The 16,579-nt window shown below is 43.5% G+C and overlaps 1 protein-coding gene and 2 long non-coding RNA genes across 6 annotated transcripts; 1 reads left to right on the top strand and 2 right to left on the bottom strand.

Annotated features, from left to right (window-relative positions):
* Window positions 1-137: 137 nt before the first annotated feature.
* On the bottom strand, window positions 138-12,509 carry nhej1 (nonhomologous end-joining factor 1). 4 transcript variants are annotated; one of them, XM_088012728.1, is made up of 8 exons: window positions 12,422-12,509; window positions 10,101-10,297; window positions 9,707-9,916; window positions 9,496-9,634; window positions 8,934-8,992; window positions 908-1,100; window positions 588-691; window positions 138-334 (listed from the first exon to the last, which is right to left on the bottom strand). In XM_088012728.1, exons 2-8 carry the CDS (start codon window positions 10,287-10,289, stop codon window positions 254-256), a joined length of 975 nt encoding a protein of 324 aa, XP_087868854.1. In that variant the 5' UTR covers window positions 10,290-10,297; window positions 12,422-12,509; the 3' UTR covers window positions 138-253. The 4 variants fall into 4 exon arrangements, with proteins under 4 accessions (XP_087868854.1, XP_014845562.2, XP_014845558.2 ...); XM_014990076.2 differs by lacking the exon at window positions 12,422-12,509 and adding an exon at window positions 11,067-11,269 and having other exon boundaries at window positions 594-691; XM_014990072.2 differs by lacking the exon at window positions 12,422-12,509 and adding an exon at window positions 11,067-11,267.
* On the top strand, window positions 11,428-12,991 carry LOC148160560 (uncharacterized). Its single transcript, XR_015765329.1, has 2 exons — window positions 11,428-12,183; window positions 12,724-12,991. It is a non-coding gene; the product is annotated as an uncharacterized LOC148160560 (long non-coding RNA).
* A 128-nt stretch (window positions 12,992-13,119) lies between these two features.
* On the bottom strand, window positions 13,120-16,247 carry LOC148160559 (uncharacterized). The gene is made up of 2 exons (XR_015765330.1): window positions 16,081-16,247; window positions 13,120-13,558 (listed from the first exon to the last, which is right to left on the bottom strand). It is a non-coding gene; the product is annotated as an uncharacterized LOC148160559 (long non-coding RNA).
* Between the last annotated feature and the right edge of the window lie 332 nt (window positions 16,248-16,579).

The following is a 16,579-nucleotide window of genomic DNA, read 5'->3' as shown; positions in this document are numbered from 1 at the left end:
TCCTTCCGCTGGGCACCCTGGGCAGAGAGCCACTATCTGATGCTGGGCGCCTAAACTTTCCTCAGCATGCAGAAACTTAATGAAGACTTCATTTCCCAGAATACCCTGCGTCAGTGAGGAAGAGGAGGACAAAGAGGCACCGACGATGTAAACTTTATTGATACAAAGATAAAATTGAAAAATCTGATCAAACTTCAGAAGCTTAAAACTCTCTGAGCCAATCAGACGCTGCGACTGAGTCACTTCCTCTCTGTCATCGGAACAGGCCCACTTTCTTCTTCTTTGGTTTGGAGGACTGTCGCTCTGCAGGGCGAGTCGCCCCGACAGCCGGAGCCTGAAGAACAGAAACCTGCTTTCAGAAACATTCAAACTTTTCAGAATTTTTTCTTCAGAATAAAACGAGTTTATGGATTTTATCTACAGCTTTTCAGAATTTCACAACAAATACATCTGAAAAGTGTGGCCTGCTGCTGCTGGCAGGTTTGAATGTTTCAGCTTCAGTCGGATGGAAGAAAAATGTCTGGAATTGTCTGCTGTGTTTCTTCCTGTTCTCAGTTCTCCTGAAGCTGGATGAGATGCAGACGTACCCTGACCTGCGCCGCACCACCGGGTCCAACTGGGGTGCCGGGGTTCTGATCAACCGGGCCGCTGGGGTTCTGGTTCTCTGGGTCGCCTCCATCAGGTCCAATCACTGGCAGGCAGATAAAACAGGAAGTGTTTAATTAGAGACGCTCTCATTGACTTACTGGTTCAAATACAGATTTCACACATTTAGACTCGATTTAATCTGATGGATTTAATCTGATATGATCAGATGATCATCAGCAAACTCAGTTTCTGCCATGTAGCCTGATGTCTGCTGCTTGTTCCTCCAGTCGGTCTGTTTTTGGTTCTGGTTCAGACTCACCTGTAGTCTGTGCTGGTGGTTCTGGCGGTTCTGGTTCTGGTGGTTCTGTCCGGTCTGGGTCACCATGGGTCTCCTGGGGTCGTCTGCGTTTGTGCAGTGCGGCGCGGCGAGCTGTGACGGCGGAGTAGAGCTGCTGTAGGTCGGTGTTGAATCCCGGAGTGTCGGACGGATCCGACCGCAGCACAGGAAGGTTCTGGAGAGAAACCGAGTTCGGATCAGCAAGGATCCAGAACCTTCAGAGTTTTTAATAAGAGTCAAAGGAAAATTTCTCACCAAAAACTGGAACTACTCATGAGGCTGAACATTTCTGTTTGATGTTTTAATGATGAATCTTTTTAAAACTTTGTTTTTTATTATTTTATAACTAGTTTTACATTTATAATCCCCATATTTATCTCTTTATAAATCTGCAGTTCGGTTCCTTCCTGGGATCGGACCCAGAATCCTGCAGCACCTCTGAGGTGTGACACAGGAAGTGATGTCATCAGCCTCTCATCACAGGTCAGGATGCGACCAGCAGCAGGAAGTGATGCGGCTGAGCTCCTGCGGCGTTTAGCCGCTGCTATTTTCTCTGCTAAGGAGACAAACTGTCAGAATTAGCTGGGTAAATATTGACCCCCTCCTCCCCCGGGTCAGTGGGGGGTTAGGGCGGGGGCAATGGGGGATTGGGTGGGGTAAGAGGGCAGTGGGGGATAGGGTTGGGTAAGGGGGGGTGCTCTCTGCGGTCAGACTCCAGGTTGCTCATTGATTTATTTTTGTTATGTGTTGGTTTAAATATCGTAAAAATAAATGTGGCTGCGGCGCGTCGGACAGAGGAGCCAATGTGGCAGAAAGCAGCAGAAAGCCCCCCTTATTCTGCCCTAATGCCCCTCGGGGGTCTGGCTGCACACCGCCTCACTTCACCTGAACCGGCGGCGCTAAAATCTCCATGGAGCCCTCCTGACCTGTACGGAAGCCCATTAGTGCCACTGGCAGGATATATGAGCTTCTGGCCTATTTAAAGCCCTGGATTCATCTAGAAGTCTCCTCTGGTCTGTCTGATCTGCTGGGGATCCAGAGTCCATTCCTGTTTCTTTACAGCAGAAATCATGTGAACTAAACAAACAGCAAACAGTTTCACTTCCTGGTTCACCAACAGGGTCACCTGCAGTGACTTTGAGCCGCCAGCAGGGGCAGCACTTGCCATCGATCCCAATTTACCTTTAGCCCTAAACCCTCTGTGAGCCAGCTGACTCGAACCCAAATGACCAGGAAGGAGTCCTTGGTCAGCTGTTGCTACGGCAATGTCTGAAAGCAGAGATGATAACCTGCAGGCATTTCTGCTGCGGTACCAGACGATGCTTCTGCTCCTGGCAGGAATAGGCTTCCCTGGCTGGAACGAACGCAGTGAGGAGCAGCTCACCTGGTGGCCCCGCCCCCATCAGAGGCCCCGCCCCCAGCACAGGCTCCATCCCCAGTCCACCCCACAGTGAGCATGGTTTGTAGGGCTGTAGGGTTGGACCAGTTGCCTCTGGTTCCTCTATTAGCCAGTAAGCGGTTGGCTCAGTGGGGGGTCTGGAGCCACAGAGTCGCCCTCCTCTTCCTCACCTCAGGTTTACTCTGCCTCGCTCTTCATCATCACCTTCACTGTGACCTCAGCTTCTAGAACTAACTGGACATTTAATTCAATGCTGTGCTCAAAGAAGGTTCAGCTCCACAGCATAATACTTCCAACGCCATGTTTGTTGTGTCACTGCTGAAGCAGAGCGTACTCGTTTTGGTTCCATCTCACCATTCGGTCTCGTTGTTCCGTCTCAAAGTTCAGTCTCGTTTTGGTTCCGTCTCAACGTTCAGTCTCGTTTTGGATCCGTCTCACCTTTCAGTCTCGTTTTGGTTCCATCTCAACGTTCAGTCTCGTTTTGGTTAAGTCTCAACGTTCAGTCTCGTTTTGGTTAAGTCTCAACGTTCTGTCTCGTTTTGGTTCCATCTCACCGCTCAGTCTCGTTGTTGTTCCGTCTCAACGTTCTGTCTCGTTGTTGTTCCGTCTCAACGTTCAGTCTCGTTTTGGTTCCGTCTCAACGTTCTGTCTCGTTGTTGTTCCGTCTCAACGTTCTGTCTCGTTGTTGTTCCGTCTCAACGTTCAGTCTCGTTTTGGTTCCGTCTCAACGTTCTGTCTCATTGTTGTTCCGTCTCAACGTTCAGTCTCGTTTTGGTTCCGTCTCAACGTTCTGTCTCGTTGTTGTTCCGTCTCAACGTTCAGTCTCGTTTTGGTTCCGTCTCAACGTTCTGTCTCGTTGTTGTTCCGTCTCAACGTTCAGTCTCGTTTTGGTTCCGTCTCAACGTTCTGTCTCGTTGTTGTTCCGTCTCAACGTTCAGTCTCGTTTTGGTTCCGTCTCAACGTTCAGTCTCGTTGTTGTTCCGTCTCAACGTTCTGTCTCGTTGTTGTTCCGTCTCAACGTTCAGTCTCGTTTTGGTTCCGTCTCAACGTTCTGTCTCGTTGTTGTTCCGTCTCAACGTTCAGTCTCGTTTTGGTTCCGTCTCAACGTTCAGTCTCGTTTTGGTTCCGTCTCAACGTTCGGTCTCGTTTTGGTTCCGTCTCAACGTTCTGTCCCGTTTTGGTTCCGTCTCACCGCTCAGTCTCGTTTTGGTTCCGTCTCACCATTCGGTCTCGTTGTTGTTCCGTCTCAACGTTCTGTCTCGTTTTGGTTCCGTCTCAACGTTCGGTCTCGTTTTGGTTCCGTCTCAACGTTCGGTCTCGTTTTGGTTCCGTCTCAACGTTCGGTCTCGTTTTGGTTAAGTCTCAACGTTCAGTCTCGTTTTGGTTCCGTCTCAACGTTCAGTCTCGTTGTTGTTCCGTCTCAACGTTCTGTCTCGTTGTTGTTCCGTCTCAACGTTCAGTCTCGTTTTGGTTCCGTCTCAACGTTCTGTCTCGTTGTTGTTCCGTCTCAACGTTCAGTCTCGTTTTGGTTCCGTCTCAACGTTCAGTCTCGTTTTGGTTCCGTCTCAACGTTCGGTCTCGTTTTGGTTCCGTCTCAACGTTCTGTCCCGTTTTGGTTCCGTCTCACCGCTCAGTCTCGTTTTGGTTCCGTCTCACCATTCGGTCTCGTTGTTGTTCCGTCTCAACGTTCTGTCTCGTTTTGGTTCCGTCTCAACGTTCGGTCTCGTTTTGGTTCCGTCTCAACGTTCGGTCTCGTTTTGGTTCCGTCTCAACGTTCGGTCTCGTTTTGGTTAAGTCTCAACGTTCAGTCTCGTTTTGGTTCCGTCTCAACGTTCGGTCTCGTTTTGGTTCCGTCTCAACGTTCTGTCCCGTTTTGGTTCCGTCTCACCGCTCAGTCTCGTTTTGGTTCCGTCTCACCATTCGGTCTCGTTGTTGTTCCGTCTCAACGTTCTGTCTCGTTTTGGTTCCGTCTCAACGTTCGGTCTCGTTTTGGTTCCGTCTCAACGTTCGGTCTCGTTTTGGTTCCGTCTCAACGTTCGGTCTCGTTTTGGTTCCGTCTCAACGTTCGGTCTCGTTTTGGTTCCGTCTCAACGTTCTGTCCCGTTTTGGTTCCGTCTCACCGCTCAGTCTCGTTTTGGTTCCGTCTCACCATTCGGTCTCGTTGTTGTTCCGTCTCACCATTCGGTCTCGTTGTTGTTCCGTCTCAACGTTCTGTCTCGTTTTGGTTCCGTCTCAAAGTTCTGTCTCGTTTTGGTTCCGTCTCAACGTTCGGTCTCGTTTTGGTTAAGTCTCAACGTTCAGTCTCGTTTTGGTTAAGTCTCAACGTTCAGTCTCGTTTTGGTTAAGTCTCAACATTCAGTCTTGTTTTGGTTCTGTCTCAACGTTCTGTCTCGTTTTGGTTCCGTCTCACCGTTCAGTCTCGTTTTGGTTCCGTCTCACCGTTCAGTCTCGTTTTGGTTAAGTCTCAACGTTCAGTCTCGTTTTGGTTAAGTCTCAACGTTCTGTCCCGTTTTGGTTCTGTCTCAACGTTTGGTCTCGTTTTGTTTCCGTCTCAACGTTCAGTCTTGTTTTGTTTCCGTCTCAACGTTTAGTCTTGTGTTTGCAGACTCTAATCCTGGATTTCAGCACCTTGTTGTCCTGCTCTCAGCTGCCCCAGTAACCCTGCGGCCTCCCAATCCCGACCCAGTTCCAGTGACAGGTAGATTGATGTGGATGAAGTTCTGGATAAATCAAACTGGTCGCTGTCCTGGATTGTTAGCAGAGGCAGGCTAACGGCTTCATGACTCACTGACTAAATTTATCATTTCAGCCGTCCAGCCGATGATTTTCACACCAGCACGTCACTCCGAGTTCAGATGAAACCAGTGTCCTTCCCAGCTCAGCCATGAATTCCTCACACAGCTGACAGTTTCCATCTTCAGTCCTTACAGGAGGAAAACGATCAGGTAGAAACCATTTCACCTGCAAAGCTGTGTGTTCAGGTTCACTGCAGCAGCAGTGAACAGCGATGATGCAGTTGGTGACGCATTTTGGTTTTCAGACCAGAAAAACGTCTGGAATCTGCAGAAGAAACAAAACTTCTGACTTCAACAGAGTCAGAATCCAAAACAGTAGCCTGAAAATGTCAATTATGTTGTTGAAAAATGAAAATATTGTCAAAACTTTTTTGTTTATTATAGGATTGTAAATCAGCACTTTATCCATAAACAACTCAAACATTTATGATTTTAAGAAGTCTTAAATGTCCGGTCCCTAATGTTCTTCCGTAACGTTGAGAAAACGAAAAGATGAACTTTACCGTCTCAGTCTGATGAACTGACTAATCCAGACTTTTCTGTCCTGAACTTGGACAATAAACAGATTTATCTTCATCCTAAAATAAACCTCTGTATCATCAGCAAACTGACACCAATGGAGCCCCATACCATCTTTTCTAACTAACTTTATACATTTATTTAGTCAAAATTCTTTCAAAATGTTTTTTAGAACATCACAAGACAAAAGTCTTCAGCTTAATTAATTTTCACAAACTTTCCCTACAAAGCGACGTTAACATGATAATTGAGCCGCTTACAGGATTTAAACCTCCTGCTGCATTAACTGCATATTTCTACACTGTAAATAAGGTTGTTATGCTTTAGGCTTTATTTATTACTTTTAGGACAATGCAGTAGAAAAATGTCCGGCTGAAGGCAGAAAGCAGCAGATCTGCATCGGAATGCCACATTTGGGAGCCACAGTATTTCTGCCCAATTACGTGATTCATGTAAACCTCAAGTGAGGTGTTTTGGTCAGGAGCCGCCACAAATTGTCAGATGCCTTTATACTGCCGAGCAGGTTGCCATGGAGACGCAAAGCCGCCTGCCCAAGAAACAGGAAGTGGGCGACGTTCCCAAGCGGTGACAGTTCAGAGCTGCAAGCGCGCGGCACGCGTCAATGCGGCCGGGCACCGATGTCAACAAAGAGACGAAGGACAGTCCTGTCAATCCAGCTTCCACTGGGAACACTGGGACACCAGATCCCCACTGGGACACCGGATCCCAGACTAGTTCCCCACTGGGACACCAGATCCCCACTGGGACACCGGATTCCCACTAGTTGAATCAGAACTTCATAAAATCCAAATTTTTGTGTGTATTTGTTAAACTCCCCTGATTTGTGTTTCATTCTTCTATGAACCTCATTTGTTTATTTCTTGCTATTTGTTCAAAGAAAACATCAGAGGAAACAGAACCACTGCCTACTTCAAAATAAGAGCATCTAACATTTTGGATTTTTAACAGTCGATAACCAATTTTAAACACAGGTCCAGTAAATTGGCGCTTATTATCTGTATAAATACATTTAAAGAAACTAAGTAAGCTAAAATGCTAACCTAAAACTAGCTCTGCTATTAGCGCATTAGCAGAAGTGTTCCCAGCAGTGAGGTCGACCGTAGCTGTTAGCTTGTGCCGTTTCCTCTGTGCGTATTGGTGCATATTAAGCTATATTTTATGAACTATTAGAACAGGAAGCTAGCAGCGTTTTAATAGGATCATAGTGTATTAGTACGCCGCTGTGCTTCTTGACTCCCTTGGATACCACAAAGATGTCTGTGTAAGCTAGCGTAAGCTAACATAAGCTAGCACTAGCTAGCATAAACTTCTGTCCTCCAGGAAGTCGGTGATTGTTTCACTTCATGTGTCTTTCAGAATAAAGTTGTGGTCAGGAATCACGACTCAGTGCTTTGAGGCCTATTCAAAGTCTGTAACTGAGATATTTCCAGATATCCTCACAACCAGAACCAGAAAAAGATAGGGACGCCCCAACACACACACACACACACCCACACACACACACACACACACACACTGTAGAAGCTGGTTTGATCCTGAAAGCATCAGACCTGTGTCTCTGTCCTCCAGCTTTAGCCGCAGTGTGTGTAAATAAGTGTGTGTGTGTGTCAGCCAGACTATTTCCACCCGTGTAAATGTTGACCTGCGCTGGGCGGGGTGTTTGTGTGGCGGCCGGTGGGGAAACGCAGCAGAAAATAAAAGCAGCAGCTCCTGTCATCAGGCAGTCTTTCCACTGTGCGCCTGCCCTGCGCTCCCCTCGCTGTGGGAAACGAAAGCCACAAGGGGAACAAACAGTCGCTGATGAGGCCGCGCACAAATAACCGAAAATGTCAAAAAGCTTCAGCCGTGAGGCGAAAACACAGCAGCTGAAAGAAGCTGGAGGTTAAAAACGCTGCTGAGAATCAGACAGAATTCAGCCCAGACTGAAACGATCACAACATACTAAACTACATGTATGTACTTCTAAATTATAATAACAATAATACTGTTACTGAGATAAACCTATAACAGTATTATTAAAAACACATTTACAGAATGTCTTCAAATTAAAAATGAAAGTTTTCTTTTTCTTTTCTAACACAACAAAATGTGTATTTATGATGGATTTCATTATTTTATATATGGAAGCTGAACATGTTTTTAACAACTTTCAAATTAATTAAGGAAATGTAAATAGAACAGCTTTTCTGAAAACAGATCAATTATTTATGTATTAAAATGATTAATTATTAACGAATCATTTGAAAATGCTATTTAAAAAATAAGATTTTCCTATTTTTTAGTGACATCCAGATTAAAACAAAAAATTTGCTAAAAGGTATTTTCTTTGCAAATCAAAACAAATTATATAAATAAATTACATTCATTCAAAGTTTAATAAAGTAATGAATGTGATTTATTTTAATCCTGAAAACTCTCCAGAGCTGAAACAAGGTGGCGCTAGAGATCCTATCAATTCAATAATCAATTCAAGATCAATAAATGATCAATGAGGAGAAAAATTACTTCATGCAGCCTTATAGGTGTTTCAGGTCAGAGGTGGTTGCCATAGCAGCTGCTGACAACACAAACAAAGTCAGCAAATGGCTGATATTCTGGCCCCAACCTGATAAATACATCACACACATGCTAAACGCTGATTCATATGCACACACACACACACACTCCGCTCCAGCCAATGGTTGATCTTCCAGTCTCAGTGACATTTTTCCCAGAAACTTTTATTGCAGACCTGCTTTACAACCGCAGTTAAACACATACATTTTGAATATTTCAGAAACAGTGATAGTTGTTTAATTTAATTTTGAAAGTTTTAATTTTGAAAGTCTGATCAGAACCTGATCAGACCAGACTGGACTGCACCGGATCTGACCGGATCGGATCGGCCCTAATACTGAATGTCTTGTAGCTAGAACAGACCTAACATAATCTTCCTGCTTACAGGATCTTTAAGAAAAATGTTAAAAAATGAAAAATGTTACAAAAAAATTCCCAGATTTTCTTTTGTTTTTTGGATCAAAAATCGATCAAATCTCCACAGATTCTTTATAATTACTGAATCAAGTCAGAAGGAGAAAACTGAACAGAGTGGTTGTCATGACGATTTTAACAGAGCGGTGTGAAGCGCAGGGTCAGCAGGGAGACGAGACATTCCACACCTGGATGCAGCAAACACTCCTGGTTCCAGAGAGCCGCCATGACTGACTGGCAGCTGCTGAGTTCAGCTGTCAGGAGGCTAATGCAGCAGCAGCAGTCTGTGTTGCTGAGCTCTTACCTTCTGAATGAAGTCCTCTGTGTAGAGCTGTTTGTTGAAAACATCCGTCTGCAGGCGCTCTGCCATTAAAATCACACAAATCGCCATCAAACAACAAATTCAATGATCACAGCTGAGATCATTAAAGACTTCATTCAATTAATTTCATACATAAGACCAAAAATAGAACCTTGCTTATTTTGATCAGCTGCTGGCTTTACAGCAGCTGATGCATATTCCATCAGATGTTGCTGAAAGATGTTATATTATTGCTTGGATGTGCAGTTCTCCAACTTAAAGTTCCTGTTTCATAATATTTTGATTGTTTCTTTATGAAAGAGCAGAAAACAGACAGGGAGCGCTGCCACCACCTCAAATAGACAGCTTTGGGAAAGGGGCGGGGCTCTCCTCATCCACCAATCATAGCGCTTCTCTATTGGACTGTAAAACTGGTCAAGTGTTGGTCACTTCCTGTCTGGGTGTGTTGGTCACTTCCTGTCTGTGTTGGTCATTTCCTGTCTGTTTGTGTTGGTCACTTCCTGTCTGTGTTGGTCACTTCCTGTCTGTGTCTCTGTCCTGCTACCTCTGCTGAGCGTGGCTCCGTTCTCCCGGTAGTCCTGGATCTCCTCGTCCTTCCTGGCCAGCAGCTCTCCCAGCTCCTCCACCTGCCTGTGCAGCAGGCGGCTCATGGCCAGCAGGGGGCGCACCAGCTGAGCGCACACCTGAGAAGCACAGAGCAGTTCAGGCGCAGCTGCAGTTGCAGCTGCCGTGTGTCCAGATGTGCCGCGGCTCACCAGAGACACAGGAGCGGGGCCGCAGCGGAACTCCCAGTGGAACGGCAGGCCAGCCAGCTCGCTCTTCAGCTTCAAGGTCACGACCCCGTCACGCCGCCACACACACATCTGGGCATCGCCGCCACCTCCCCCCGACAGCCAGGGTTCAGCCGCCTCACGCAGGTGGGAGAAGAAGGCCTGAACGGTGGCGCGCAGACGCCGATTCAGCTCCTGGAGGGCAGAGGCAGGTCCCTTATCATCATCTGCCGTAAGGTCACTGTACCAACAATGTAGGGTCACCGTACCCACACCATAAGGTCACCGTACCTACAACATTAGGTCACCGTACCTACACCATAAGGTTACAGTACCAAAAATGTAAGGTCACCGTATCTACACAATGAGGTCAACGTACCTGTGCCCGATGCTCGATGGCTGCTGCGTCCATCCGCTCCTCCCACACGCCCTGCATGTCGGTCAGCAGGACGTGGTACTCTGCGTTGCCGAACCAGCTCTTGGCCAGCAGCTGGCAGCCGTCGATGCAGACAGGAAGCCAGGGCTGCTGGAGGAGGAAGTCGTCAGCTGGGTCTGCTCTGGGATTCATCACCAAACCTTAACGAGGAGGAGCATACAACCAAAGACTAGTCATCACCAATTAATCACAATTGGTAAATTAAAATGAGGTCAATAATTTCCATTTTGATGAATAATATTATTTGACTGCCTATTTTGTTTCAAGACTTTATATTCTATGTCTTTCATGGTTTTGGTCCTGTGTGTTTTTATAAAATTAAAGTTTATTGGTCTTGGAGAGAGCAAAAACTTGAAAATTAGATATCATAGTTCATATCGCATTAATTCTTGGGACAATTTATCGTCCAGCAACATTTGTTATCAAGACAATGAGTGTGTCTCATTTTCAAACTACTTAATGAATTCTAACTTATGAAGCCCATATATAAGAAAACCTTCACCGTAAACCCAGTTTGGCCAGGCCACACCAACCCACAAATAGCTCCAGTTTTCGGGAAAAGAAATGAAAGGTTTTTTGTTAATTAATAATTATTAGAGGCTGACTTATTTAGAGCTGAAAAATAAACACGCCAGTTCTGTGAGTTTATGACGCCTTTATGCACACAGAGAGACACCTGAAGGACTCAAGGAAAAATCCTGGAAAAGTAAGAATCACCCACCATGCTTCGTTTAAAAATCCATGACTTTTCCACTTTAATCGTTTTATCTCCACAGCCAAAACACCAACAGCGTTTATATCAAATTAAATTAAATTAACAAATACTTAACTCTAATTCGGCATCACTTTCCAAACGCATATTTAGAATAACATGAGCTTTTTTAGCTATAATCCCCCTAATGAACCTACCTTGATATATGTAGAGAGGGAGCTAATGGGAGCTTTTACTTGTTTTTAAATGTTATTACACATATCTAAGACTTATTCTGCTAAAACAAGTAATAACATATTAATATAGATTAATAAACGCGTAAAACCCAGAGTATTCCTTAAAAATGACTTAAGTTTCTAAAAGAACCGCAACCGGTTGTTGTTGACAAATTTCCCACACCGATAAGAAACAAGGACTTGAACTCCAAAGGTTCCGGTTTATAAAGCCGTGCCTTTATCGCCCCCAGCTGGTGCAAATGGTGTATTGCTCCAATAAATACGTTTAAACTAATAATTTAATTAAAATATGTTGTAGGCATAAAAGTATGTTTTTCCATAACACTGTGGCTAACAGTATGCTTTACTATAACACGGGGGTTAACAGTATGCTTTACTATGACACCAACATCAACGGGCTCTTTTCCTTCAGATACATCATTAATAGAGCTTTAATAATAATACCCTATAATAAACAGACTGGCTGATACTTAGTGAGTATGGAGGACCAAAACTGACATAATAATAAATAAAAGAATAAATATATAAATTAAAGAATAAATATATATCGGACATAAATAAATAAAAGCATAAATATATAAATAAAAGAATAAATATATATCCAACATAATAATAAATAAAAGAGTCAATATAAAAATAAAAGTAGAAATATATAAATAGAATAAATATATATCCAACATAATAATAAATAAAAGAATCAATATAAAAATAAAAGTAGAAATATATAAGTAAAAGAATAAATATATATTTTGCTAAGAAATAATAGCATAAATATATATTTCCATTTGCTGTATTTATTTCTGTATTATTTCCTCGCTGTATTTCTGCTTCGTCGATATGTAAATGAGGTGTGCAGCTTTCTACGTCCAGCTCTCTATTGGTCAATAAACAGGAAAGAGAACGATCCGTGTGCAGATCGATTGTGAATGCCTGCGCTGTGGTCCTCTTCGGAGAGAGCCTTATAGACCCTTTTCACAAGACGTCAAACAACATCTGTTTAACATCCTAACATCCACTATCTATACATAATCTAAACTGGACAATTTCCTCGTTGATTGATACCAGTTTCACTACGAAGGTACGTGTTTTGTTGTTTTTCTAGCTGTTAGTTGATATGCTAGGATAGCAATAGTAATTTGTTAGCTGGCTAACATTACGTAGCCTTTCTGTTTTGGAAATAGAACGTATTTAGGCTCTAATCTTAATCAGATTTTTATAGTATAGACTGGGGTTGCCACCCGTCATGGAAAATGCATGATCGTATTAAACCCTCCTCATTTACGCTAGTTTCACCACCCGCTCAGTAGCGACATTACCTGTAGCCACATGTCCAAAACTTGACAGTTATGCCAAAGACCCGCTGCTCCACCACGTCCTGAGAAGTTAAACTCCTGCTACGATCAACTCATGAGGAGGAAGACGCTGTGATTCTCTCTCTCTCTCTCTCTCTATATATATATATATATATAGCTCATTAACTTCACATTTCTCCAATGAATTTTTATCATATGTTATGATTAGAAGGTTAAGTTTCTTATATTTTGTTTTCCTGCGGTTGTAGACTTGGCAGTAGGAAATTGATAATATAGGAATAACACCTTTATATCCCTTTTAACAGGTTACACTTGATTCTGCTGTGGTGCCTGTGGAAACAAAGTGCATGAAGTTTGTACTGAGGTGGGAAAACCCTGTGGATCACATGGTGGGACTTCTGCTTCAAACTGCTTATTACAGTATACCACTGCCTCTGTCATCCACCAGTTCACTGCAGACTGGGACCAGTTCACTGCAGACTGGCACCCGCCAAGGACCCTACATGGATGTCTTCTTAAGTTGTAAACCCTGAGTACATACTGTTGAAATAAAATTGATATGCCTTTTGTAAATACATTTTCTCTATCAATGACTTAAATTATTAACTGTGGTAATTATGTTTGTGTAATGTAGTAACCATGTAGTGTTTAATATAATTATTATATAGATGTTTTAAAGAAACAGCCACAAACTTTATGCCTTTGGTCCACAATGGCAGCTTTAATTTGAGCATTTCCTCTCCTCCACATACTTTGTTGCCAGATGTGTAAAATTTACAAAAAGAAGCAATTTAAATGTAAAAGTTGCACATATGTAGATTACTCAAGAGAAGCTATTAACAATAGTTTTTTACAGAACTCTACACATCAATTCATTTATTAATAGATACATATATATATTAACTACAGAATAGATACACAAAGATTTAATTTCTAACAGCTGCTAGCAGTATTGAGTGTTCATCCAAGAAGTGTGACTTGCAGGAGCAGGGAGGCTCTGTACTGGTTTGTCTCCTTTTAAATCAAGAGGCCCATGATAGTTTGACATTAGGCAGCAGATGTCCCACAGCTGATTGACTGAACCTGCCCTGGACAGAGGAACAGGACCATCCCAGATATGGTAGGTTGTCAGGTCGGCTACTGTTGAGAAAGAGGGACAACAAAACAAATGGAGAAATTAAAGCTCCGCGGAGCCTCAAGCGGCCCTCGCAGCCAAGCGCCGCTCGAGCCTATAGCCACCGCGGATGTTCCAGCACCGCCTCCCGCCAGCCACCGCCGACGCTCGCGCGCCGTGCTCCATGCGATCCGCTTTGATGCCTTTGGTAGAGCTCCCTGGCGATGCACCCAAAATCTGGAGCAGATTGGGCCATGTAGAGAGGAGATACAGCTCTTTTATTAACCTATGGTTTGTGGTGGAGTCAAATTGCAATAAAACTCTATTGGGCTCCTTAGAGGTTCACAAGTGTCACTCATAAAAAGTCTGGTCTAAATCGGATGATGCATATGTGAATAAGAGACGATTGTATGCATATGGCGAGGGACTGCCATTTTCCCACGCCCCCACACGTCAGTAGGCATTGACAGAGTTCATCTTCATCTCATTTTATGTCAGTCTGCACAGGGTTGGAATCCATGACACACCAACATCTTTTAGAGTGTAAAAGTAAGACATACAGTAGAAAAAACAGGTGACTTCCTCTCGGAAGTGGGCGGGGCTAAGGTGATGTCATCAATTTACCACCTAACTGTGATGAGGTCAGGTCTATAATGAGACATAGAAAGTCTGATGCAGCTGTGACCTTCTATGTGCATGTTATGTCACTTTAATGATTAATGGTGAATAGTCAAAGTTTGGGACTAAGCCACGCCCACATGCTTTGACACACAAAAATTCCTGTGATAACTTTCCACCTTTAATGTCTCAACTCTGTGCTGACTGAGTTTGAAGTCTGTATCTCGAAAGCTGTAGGAGGAGATAGATCAGATGTGACGTCTATGAAAAACAGTAAATGGCGGATTTTTATTCAAAATGGCCGACTTCCTGTTGGGTTTGCACCATGGCTCCAAGAGACTTTTTTGTAGGTCCTGACATTATACACGTGTGTAGCAAGTTTCATAATTGTAGGTTAAAGCATGGCTTGGGGCTGATCATTTGAAAATTTCTAGGGGGCGCTGTAGAGAAATTAGGCCACGCCCATCAACGAGTGTTATGGATTCCTGTTCGGGGATGAATAAGGATGCATCCTAGTGAGTTTGGTGCAGCTGGGCTGAACGATATAGAATCTAGAGCCAAACGTATGGCGGCGGCGTTCCCTCTGCTTCGCCGGGCTGCCACGGCCACGCCCTCTACTGAAAACTCTTTGCACTTTAAAGCAAGTGAGACCAACATGTTATCTGTCATCCAACACTGAATCATCTTAATTAGGTTGAGAGAGCCAGAGATGGAGCTTTACAAGTCAAAAAAAGGCACTTCCTGTTCTGAGGGGGCGGGGCTTAGATGACGTCAGACTATGACGATATAGGATCGTCAGGCATCCCACCAGGATCAGTCATGTCAAGTTTGGTGCAGCTGGGCTCCAAATTGTGGAATCTGCAGCCAAACGTATGGGCACGGCGTTACAGGTCACTTCGCCATGCCGCCACGCCCACCTGCTCCATCAAAACCAAACAGGGTTGGAATCCACGACACAACAACATGTTTTCTGTCTGTGGACACAGTTTCATGTTGATTAGGTCAAAGGGGTCAGATAGCGACCGTTCACAGTAAAACATGACACTTCCTGTTCTCAGGGGGCGTGGCCTAAGTGATGTCATCATTTGACCATTGGGTATTGTAGGGGACCCGATGATGATCAATCACTGAAAGTTTGGTGCTGCTGTGAGTTTTTTTGTAAAAGTTATAACCGTTTTATTTTTCATGGCGACTAGGTGAACTTTGACCCCAGGTAACCCCCCTTCAGGAAGGTCGAAAACGCAAACCTTTGATAACTTTGGATCGGCCATGCCTTATGAACGATCTGACCGAGTTTGAAGCCGATCGATCGAAATCCCTAGGACAAGTTCGATCAAATGCGAACCCTGTAAACGCCCAAAATCGGGTCAAAATGGGAACTTCAATCCAAAATGGCCGACAATCTGTGATACTTGCACTATGACATTAATTGTAAATTCAGAGTGTTTTGGGGAGCTGTACAAGTGTACCAAGTTTCAAGTCTCTACGATAAAGTAAGTGAATAGGAAAGGGTCTTTTGAAATTTGCTAGGTGGCGCCCTTGAGCCGTTTCTGTTGCGATTTTTCCGGCGACCTTAATAATAATAATAAGAAACAGTACAGTTTCAATAGGCTCTCGCAGAGCTTAGCTGCTCGGGCCTAATTATGAATCACATCAGAATAAGTAAATTATTTGGCAGATGGTGCTTAAATCAATATTTAAAATGCTTCTCCAAACAACAGTGTTAGAAGATGTAAGTGATTTTTGTGAAACTTTACAACAACAGCACTGAAAGGAAGCGGTGTTTATGTTTCCTAACTGTGGCTAAAGCTGCTGCTAGCTGGTTTACTCTCCGATCGGAGGCTGTTTATTATATACACAGTCAGAGAATGGTGGATTGACAATGAGTAATAACAGCTATCTAACACTTAAATGCTGTTATTAACCTTACCTTTTATTGTGTCCTTAAGATAATGAGTATTCGTGAATTTTTCAGTCAGATTTCCTGAGGACTGTTGAACTGAGGCCGAAAGCGCCACGTAGGCAGGCATTCACAATCGATCTGCACACGGATCGTTCTCTTTCCTGTTTATTGACCAATAGAGAGCTGGACGTAGAAGGCTGCACACCTCATTTACATATAGACGAAGCAGAAATACAGCGAGGAAATAATACAGAAATAAATACAGAAAACAATACAGAAATAAATACAGAAATAAATACAGAAAACAATACAGAAATAAATACAGAAATAAATACAGAAAACAATACAGAAATAAATACAGAAATAAATACAGAAAACAATACAGAAATAAATACAGAAATAAATATAGAAAACAATACAGAAATAAATACAGAAAACAATACAGAAATAAATACAGAAAACAATACAGAAATAAATACAGCAAATGGAAATATATATTTATCCTTTTATTTCTTATCAAAATATA

The sequence above is a fragment of the Poecilia mexicana genome, unplaced genomic scaffold (assembly GCF_051168715.1).
Source record: "Poecilia mexicana isolate PSO_F unplaced genomic scaffold, ASM5116871v1 scaffold_2, whole genome shotgun sequence".
Lineage (NCBI taxonomy): Eukaryota > Metazoa > Chordata > Actinopteri > Cyprinodontiformes > Poeciliidae > Poecilia > Poecilia mexicana.
This window is presented reverse-complemented; position numbering and strand designations above follow the sequence as displayed.

Coding starts and splice junctions, on each gene's coding strand:
- nhej1 (XM_088012728.1), bottom strand. CDS start 10,289: ATGAATCCCAGAGCAGACCCAGCTGACGACTTCCTCCTCCAGCAGCCC. Junction 692..907: donor ACCACCAGCACAGACTACAG/GTGAGTCTGAAC, acceptor TCTGCCTGCCAG/TGATTGGACCTGATGGAGGC. Junction 335..587: donor GTGGTGCGGCGCAGGTCAGG/GTACGTCTGCAT, acceptor TCTGTTCTTCAG/GCTCCGGCTGTCGGGGCGAC.